The sequence below is a fragment of the Corylus avellana genome, chromosome ca3 (assembly GCF_901000735.1).
Source record: "Corylus avellana chromosome ca3, CavTom2PMs-1.0".
NCBI lineage: Eukaryota > Viridiplantae > Streptophyta > Magnoliopsida > Fagales > Betulaceae > Corylus > Corylus avellana.
In genome coordinates, this window is record NC_081543.1 from 37527778 (window position 1) to 37536086 (window position 8309).

Consider the following 8309-nt stretch of genomic DNA (forward strand, 5'->3'; position numbering starts at 1 on the left):
AAAAATAAAATAAAAAAAAATAAAAAATAAAATTCTAGGTATGAGAACTTATCATTGGCTGCATTTGGTTTAAAGCATGATAAACTTTTAATGTTGCGACAATTGATGAAGCTATTCCAAAGTACATATCTTTATGAGTGGCAATGATTAATTGACTCTCCCTAAATGCCAAGAAACTGAAGCTCTTTCTTTCATATTCTACGTGTAGATTCCATTTGTATTTCGTGTTTCCTGCTCCCAATTATAATGGAAGAGAGAAAAATGATGATTTGAAAATACTTTCAAATACACGGCAAAAAGTGGGCTATTTGACAACTTGGTGTATATTAAGGTTGGCACATTTTGAGGTATTCAATGCACTCTACTTCTTGAGGAGGAGCAATTGCCGGTGAATGTCAGAATTGATAGAAGCACAAGACCAATCATAAAAGAGATGAGTTTTGTTAATTATAAAATAATCATCGAGGAGTCACCTTCAAGGATAAGAGAAAAACAGCCATTGAAGATTGGACAAAGGTCTTGTTAGGGTCTACCTTCTGGTTGCTATCCCCAAAAGAGCAGGATTTTCAAATTTAGGCCTTAGTTTCTGTAACTTGCAACTTTAACACTATTTAAGCAAGCTTTGTTTGAAAATTTAAACGTCAAATATTTTCATATTTTCCATGCCAACCAAGAACGAAAAATTACAGTGTGACAACGAAATATAGAAAAATCAAACCTTAAACCAAGAGCAAAGTATATAATTTTTATAGTTAAAATTATTATTATTTTTACATGAGAGCATGATTTTGAGTCTTTTAAAGTTTGGAGAAATATAAAAATAGTCCATGTGATTTATCTAACTTACAATAAATTCTATGTGGCATTAAAATGAACTAAGAAGCTGCTTGATATATATATATATAACCTTACTCTTTATTGTCAAATTTCGTCAAAATACTTGATAGATTTCATTAGCGTGTCATGTCAAAACCAATAAAATGACTATACTTGTCGCTCATATTAAAAATAAAATAAAAAATGTTAAAAAAAACTTTTAAAAAATTAAGTTTTTAGTTCCCCCCCCCCCTCCCCTTTTTTTTAATTAAACAAGAAACTATAATGAAGAATTACACGTGTGAACGTCAGAATGATCATGTTGGAGCAACCCTCCCACGGGTGGTTCTCCCCTCCTCACGCGACAAATGCGCGTCGACTTCACGCCTTCCTAGAGTTCCCAACTAGTAAAGCTCTCGAGTCTTGAACTCTGTTAATTTCCCACGCTTCACAAAAAAACAAAACCAAAACGAAAAGAAGGTGATCACCACAACTGCCATTGATGCCCAGCCCGATATCCTCAGCCCAGGGTGCATAGAGCTCTACCCAATTCCCACCCGGTTACGCGATTGCCCCCCCTGCTTTGGAGAGATCCCCTACCTTCAGGCGCCAGCTGTCTTCTCTGAAATGGAAGAGGCGATCAGAGCCGTGGAAGAGATCGTGGGGTACAAGTTCAAGGAAAAGACGCTCTTAAAAGAGGCCCTGACCCACCCATCCTACGCCGAGTCGCAGTCCTACCAGCGGCTCGAGTTCGTCGGCGACGCGGCGTTGGGGCTCGCGCTCTCAAACCACGTCTACCTGGCCTACCCTGACCTCGACCCAGGCCAGCTCTCCCTCCTACGCGCCGCCAACATAAGCACCGAGAAGCTCGCGCGCGTCGCCGTCCGCCAAGGCCTCTACCGCCACTTCAGGCACAATGCCGTGGCTCTTCGCGATAAGGTTACCCTTTTTCGGCTTTCTATTAATTCTGGGGGTTTTTCTGTTTATTATGAGTTCGATGGATAGCGTTTCGAAAGTGCATGATTTTGTTGCTTTCAAAACGAAATTTTGTTTTGTTAATTCTTGGGTTTTTTTTTTTTTTTTTTCTTCGTAGTATGAGTAGTTTGTGGGTCTGGGAGTACATAATTATATTTGGGTCTGTTCTATTACCTGAAATTTGTGGGTTTTGAGTGATGAGTTATCGGTTAGCTTTTTGAGAGGAATTTGCCTGGACGTGTATTCTGGGCTTGTTTTAAATCTTAGAATTTGAGCAAAAAAATTGGTTGTTGATTTGTTCAACGCAATTGGTTTTGTTTTATTTTTATAGGTTCAAGACTTTGTTGATGCAGTCAATGCGGAAGATGATACGGTTGTGTATGGTGGAGTGGTAAAAGCCCCGAAAATTCTTGCGGACATTGTAGAGTCTGTGGCGGCTGCTATATACGTTGATGTTAATTTCGACCTGCAAACATTCTGGGTGGTGTGTATTTAACCCTTCGTTTTTTTTTTTTTTTTTTTTTTTCACTTAATTCAAAGGAAAATATGATCTTGGTTTTTCTGTTCTTTTTTCTTCTTGTTTGGAGCTTTTCCTCTCTATCTGTTATATATATGTCTTGCTCTGTTTGTATAAATTAAAAGGCATTGTTTGTTGAACCTGTGTAGATTTTTAGGGGTCTCTTGGAGCCTATTATCACGCAAAAAGACTTGCAGCAACAACCACAGCCCGTTACAATGTTGTTTGAGCTGTGTCAGAAGCAGGGTAAGCATGTTGACATTAGGCATTGGAGAAAAGGGGCAAAGAATATTGCTAGTATATATGTTGATGGCAGGTTTGTTGCCTCGGGTTCTTCTGAGCAGAAGGAAATCGCAAAGCTTAATGCAGCAAAGCAAGCTTTGAGTAAGTTATCGCAATCTATCCCCACTAACCCTGGGATGCTTGAATTTTCTGTACGGCTCGATGGGTCATTTGAGATCGAAGGTGCAAAACAAATGTTACATGAGCTTTGTGGCAAGAAAAAGTGGCCTAAACCTACTTACAGGTAGGACCTCCTTTATCATGAACCGAGAATAATTGGAAGATGTGTGTGTGTGTGTGTGTGTGGCATTATCTTATCTAGTTTGTATTATGGTTGACTTCTGCTGGTGTCAAGGATATTATTCCCCCCCTATTACTTACAAATTGGAGTTTTATTTTGAAGATGTTTGCTCTAGTAGATGCATACTAAAGTTAGGCTATGAACATTGTAGAATAGAATTAGTTCATTGCATACTAAAGTTATGGTAGCCTTAATTTCCTTGTGACACATTGGATAAAGTTGAATTTTTATTTCAGGACACTACACTTTTTCCATCTATGGCATGGTGCGAGTTTGATTTGCTAACCGGTGGTTTAGAAAGTTTGCACTTTGTCTGCGTGAGATCCATCCCATTACATCCGTCAAACTTTGCTGTCAAAGTATGTATGTGCTAATCATGTGCTTTGAGAAATTGTGGCATTTTACCCACTTGTAGCTTAGAAAATAAACACTTCACCAATCAGTGGTTTAGAAAAGAAAAGAAAAAAAAAAAAAAAAGACTTTTTACCCATCTGTGATTCTGTGGTGCATACAATTTTTGACTGCAGAGTAATGTTTATGGACAAAATAAAAAGGAAATTAATGGAGTAAACCTTGAGTGGGTAAAGTGTCACTTTTGAACACAGGTTTTGAAACCTAACCCATCACATACCACAGGTGGGTAAAGTCATTTTATTAGTTTTCTGTGTGCTCTTCATTATTTGATGATGGACCCAGGGGTTACAATGACAGGAAATATGTATACTGATCTGTGTCGCAGGTCATGTTCACATCAACTAGTGATTTTGTTCTATTAAATGTCAACACTCATGCCTTCATTATGTAGTTTTTATCCACAATGAATGAGCTTTTTCTTTTTATATTCTCCATGTGTGTTGTCTCGACTCCACCTACCTCGAATGCAAAATTTTCCTTCTTAAGGATTCACCGTTATCAAATTCTCACCTTTTTTCTATCTTTTGAGATACTGAATCTTAAAATGTTATTTTACTATAACTTGCAGCATTGAGAAGGACACGGGTCTGCCACATGACAAGAAATTTGTATACTCAGTTCAAATACCAACTGTAGACGGTGTTTTAAGTATGCAGGGGGATGAACGGTCAAGAAGAAAGGAGGCAGAAAATTCTGCAGCTTCATATTTAATTCGTGCCTTAAAAGAATCGAATTGTTTATGATGCTACTTCTCTTTTTAGAAGACTAGGAGATAGAAGCAACCACATCTGGTAGGTTTTATTAACTGCTGCATTTAAATGCATGAAGTGGAGTTATTTTTTATGTATCTTGGCTTTGGAGCTTGTTCATCAATATCAGATGGAAAACTTCGTGAGATGTAGGGATTTACTGCATTGAATGCATTCTATGCAGGTGGTTGCATGGGTGTGACTAATTTCTGCCATTAGTTGTAGTTGGACTGGATCAATCTGACAGTCTAACGTGGTTGTAAAAAGTGAAAATTCCATATGTATAAATGTATCTATCTCCATATTTCAGTTTTATATGCAACTAGGTAATTCCGTGCTTTGTGTTGGCATAAGCTACTTTCATTCTTCTTTGGCATCCTCGTTCATCCTATACTCTTTTGGTTAATGTAATTAATATGCATTGTGTGAGTTTGTGCACTTTTTATTTTTGGTAATCAATACAAAGGCAAGGGAACTGCAAAGGGGGATCTTTACCGCTACTGATGTGGATGGAGACAGGAGGGGAGTTGGTGGAAAAGCTTCCAAACATGTGTGGGAAGCGGCCCATTTGACCATTCTTTTGGTTCTTAATATCATATTTGCACTTATTCATGTATTTGTTCATATACAAAATATGTTTAACTAAATTCTCATGGCTTGCATTATGGCATATTTTTAAAATGTCTTTCAGCTGCATTCTTTCAAGCTGTGTTAGTTAATCACAAAATGATTTTGCAGATGTTCTAATGCTCTCCCTAGGTTTATAGAGGGATGCTTTCTGACGGACAAGTTGCGGCAATCAAAAGAGCTGAGCAAGTATCACTGCAGGGTGGACTAGAGTAAAATACTCAAATTAAGTTGCGTTGGCGATTTCCTCACAAGAATCTTGTTGGCCTTATGGGTTTTTAGACTAGTTTTTTCTATTTTTTATTTATTTTAAGGAGTGTAAACTAGGTGTTGTTGTATTGTGTGTTGTGATTGTGGTCCATGAGGCCCAAAGCAAAAAGCCTAATCAATACTTCAATTGCTTATAGGCATAGCAAACTCAAACAAGGGTGAAATAAATGATTGAATGTTTTTCTATATATATATATATACTTTTTTTTTTTTTTCTGATTCAGCTTATTCACGTGATAATGACAATTGCCCCCAAAGCACTACACAAGATCTATAGATTTTTCGACGGTCTAAATTTAATTTTAAGTTTTTCTTGAGAAAAAAAATAAAATTAAATCTAGACTGTCAAAAAAACTACAAGGGATCTTCTCTAGTTTTTTTAGAGCAACCAAGTCAAAGCATTTTAGTGACCAAGAAATTTCTTTGCCTTCATAAGGGTCTCCCTAAGCCTCACCAAGTTTATCTTTATGTTCTGCCCGTCAACATACACAGCTCTTGCAGCATTGTAGCCCTGCAAGAATATAGACATGGGATCAGCAATGACTGGGTCATGAGGACCATACTTGTCTAAAAGAGAACTCTCCTCTGGCTCAATCTTATATTCCACATAATGCAACCCCATCTCAGCTACCGCTCCGCCATAGTAATTTGTTGATGCCCAATCTAGTCCCAATGGCACCACTTGCACCACCACTGCCCCGGCAGGCAAGAACAAAGCGTTTGTAAGGCCGGTGCCATGGGCTCCGACCAGGACATTGCACGAGTTGATCACTGCGGAAAACTTGTCCAAATTCGACATTTGATTAGCCGTTGCCACAACTACTCGAAAACCCAGTTCCTCCATCACGCCCACCATTTCATCTTCATTTAGAAACATCCTTGTTTTGCGACGAGATATAAGAACAAACACTGGTTTTTTTATGTCTAGAACATTCTCTATCTTCAAGTTATATGATTCTCTGAGGAACTGCTTGAAGTCAAACATGGAGTATCCTTTAGGTATATCTGTAGAATTTAAGGCGAGATTGTCGTGGTATTTGAGCCCTATTATAGCCCCAAGAAAGCAATGAATAGCTCCATCTTTTGCAGGATTTATGACCTTGAAACGAGACAAGTGGGTTAGAATGTGACTGTATTTTTTGACCCACCAAGGCTTAAAATCAATGATGACAAATTGTAGGTGAGATCGGAAGTGGTGGCAGGTGATGAATAAGGGGATGATGAGCTCGTTGAACTCATGAAATAGGTTTCCTGTGAAGCCGCCGGAGGAGAAGACCACAGCTGGGACATCATGGTTAAAATCACAGGTAGGTGAGGTAGCATTTCCTAAAAGTATTTGCACCGGCGAGACTTGTTTCATTGCCGTCTCATCCTCTTTCCTTGGATATGGCCGAACCATGTGTTTAACTTGGACGTTAGAGGACTGTAGGTAAGCAGTTAATGCTTTGTTATCGACTATGACTAGTGGTTTGTTTGTGACACAAACTTCAGAGTGAAGCTCAGAATAGCATGAAAATCCAGTGGTTTTAAGCTGAATTTGATTTTCTCCTGTATGCAAAATAAAACTTTTCATTTAAAATTAATTGGAAAATTAAACAGTAATCTTGAATATTTGGGTCTATTTGGAAGCAAGTTGAGAAGTGATAAATTATTACTTATTCCAAAAACTTAATCAATATTTTAACATACTCTCGTTCACATGTGAGCTCAAACTCTCTTGAAGTGAAACTCAACACGTAGAATATTTAACTGAAATGAAAGGTAAACTATGAAGTCCAACTCTGATACCGTGTTAAATTACCATATATTCCAAAAATTTAAGTTGATAGGAATGAAAAATTTTAATCATTTAATGAATAATTTAACAAGAAGTAAATGCTTAAGATAAAAGAGAGAGAACCTCTTACTAATCTTCTTAGAAGAGGCTCTGCAACTTCTACACCTTTGTTGACCTTTCTGCTGCTGAGACTACCATTCCAATTTGATAGCTTGTGCTTCCCTACATCACCAGTCAAGTCAAGTTAGCAAAGTCAAGGGGAAGAAGAAGTTAAAACCAAGACAGCAAACTGAAAAAACTGATGAATGCTCATATATTAAATGCAAACATGAAGGGGAATTACATGAATCAAATGGGGTAACATCTGATGTGAAAAAAGCAGCATAAAGGAAGAAGATAAGAAGCAATAATACTGCTGAAGTTGCACCAAGCAGCAGCCTGTTGGACTCCTTTCCCATATCCTTAATCAATCAGAAAAACCTCTTCAAAGATTTGTATACATGTTAGAGATAAAATGAACACGACCAACTAGGAAGCATTTTTAGTTGGTAATTAAGCTTCTGCCATCATCTATATTTTCTGTTAATTTTTATGCCTTGTTTCGATACACTCAACCATATTAAATAAAGCAGTTGAGCTGGATTGTTGGATTTTCTTTTGGAAATTCAATTATGTATATATATAATATTTTGTCTTGTAGTTAGTGCTTCATTTTCTATTGCTGTATTCAATAGGCTTCAAAAATTGTATCTTTTGCTGCTTCAAACGTGTGGTCAATGAATCCTTACAAAAGAGATGGCTAACGAACTCGGAGACCAAGGCAACTCGACTAAAAGAGCCTTACCTTTTTTTTTTTTTTTTTTTTTTAATTGAATGAAGGAAAATGTTACAGAGGAGAGGAGGGCTTTTTCACCTCTAATCCGAATGGAAGAAATAATGAGAGATCCTATGAAAATGCTTTCAAAAATAAAATGGAAAGCGGCCCACTTAGTTAAAGTATGTGTACGATAATTGACACATTTAGACACTTTCGAAGCATTTTAGTTAAAAAAGAAGGATAAAATAACATTAATGTCAGAAAAGAGCCTTACTTATTAGAAAGGCAAGACAAATTCAGAAATGCCGCGAAAGCCCCACCCTTGGGGAATGTTTGGAATTAAAATGGAAAATAGAGTTTATGCTCGTAAAAAATGCCTATATATATATATAAAAACTCATTTTTAAGCCTCCCCTAAAACACATTCTGAATAGTTTTTTTCTTTTAAGTTTAAGAAATGGATATAAGCCCAGCATGAGAATTCAGGAGGCAAGCCCAAGCTCGTTTCAACTTTAATCAAAATTTGGGTGGGCTTGAGACTTAAGAATAGCATACCAATAAAAGATGGGCTTACAATTAGGGCCAGTGAACCAATGGGCTTGTGAGAAGAGCTTCATATGGCATTTCCCAAGTAAGGGTATTCGTGCTTTCTTATTTGTCTAATTTCATGTTTGAGGTCTCCAAGGGGTAGCACAATTGGCTAGGGATCACGTCTCATGAAGCGGAGGTTACTAGTTCGAATTCCTCCCTCCCCCCTCTTGTGC

At 37.5% G+C, this 8309-nt stretch overlaps 2 protein-coding genes across 3 annotated transcripts; one reads left to right on the forward strand and one right to left on the reverse strand.

Moving 5' to 3' along the window:
• The first annotated feature begins 1248 nt into the window (after positions 1–1248).
• Positions 1249–5162, forward strand: LOC132176167 (ribonuclease 3-like protein 2). Of its 2 annotated transcripts, none has more exons than XM_059588300.1 (5): positions 1249–1755; positions 2123–2275; positions 2458–2834; positions 3874–4096; positions 4793–5162. In XM_059588300.1, exons 1-4 carry the CDS (start codon positions 1444–1446, stop codon positions 4046–4048), a joined length of 1017 nt encoding a protein of 338 aa, XP_059444283.1. In that variant the 5' UTR covers positions 1249–1443; the 3' UTR covers positions 4049–4096; positions 4793–5162. The 2 variants fall into 2 exon arrangements, with proteins under 2 accessions (XP_059444283.1, XP_059444282.1); XM_059588299.1 differs by having other exon boundaries at positions 1360–1755; positions 4814–5162.
• Positions 5163–5354: 192 nt separating this feature from the next.
• LOC132174569 (alpha-1,3-arabinosyltransferase XAT3-like) lies at positions 5355–7186 on the reverse strand. Its single transcript, XM_059586205.1, has 3 exons — positions 7072–7186; positions 6852–6950; positions 5355–6499 (listed from the first exon to the last, which is right to left on the reverse strand). Exons 1-3 carry the CDS (start codon positions 7184–7186, stop codon positions 5355–5357), a joined length of 1359 nt encoding a protein of 452 aa, XP_059442188.1.
• Between the last annotated feature and the right edge of the window lie 1123 nt (positions 7187–8309).

Bases quoted from the DNA above. Each gene is read 5' to 3' on its own strand.
- LOC132174569 (XM_059586205.1), bottom strand. From the start codon at position 7,186: ATGGGAAAGGAGTCCAACAGGCTGCTGCTTGGTGCAACTTCAGCAGTA. The intron at 6,951-7,071 runs GTAATTCCCCTT...CTGGTGATGTAG, and splicing joins TGTTACCCCATTTGATTCAT to GGAAGCACAAGCTATCAAAT. The intron at 6,500-6,851 runs GTTCTCTCTCTT...TTTTGCATACAG, and splicing joins TCTAAGAAGATTAGTAAGAG to GAGAAAATCAAATTCAGCTT.
- LOC132176167 (XM_059588300.1), top strand. From the start codon at position 1,444: ATGGAAGAGGCGATCAGAGCCGTGGAAGAGATCGTGGGGTACAAGTTC. The intron at 1,756-2,122 runs GTTACCCTTTTT...TTATTTTTATAG, and splicing joins CCGTGGCTCTTCGCGATAAG to GTTCAAGACTTTGTTGATGC. The intron at 2,276-2,457 runs GTGTGTATTTAA...GAACCTGTGTAG, and splicing joins ACCTGCAAACATTCTGGGTG to ATTTTTAGGGGTCTCTTGGA.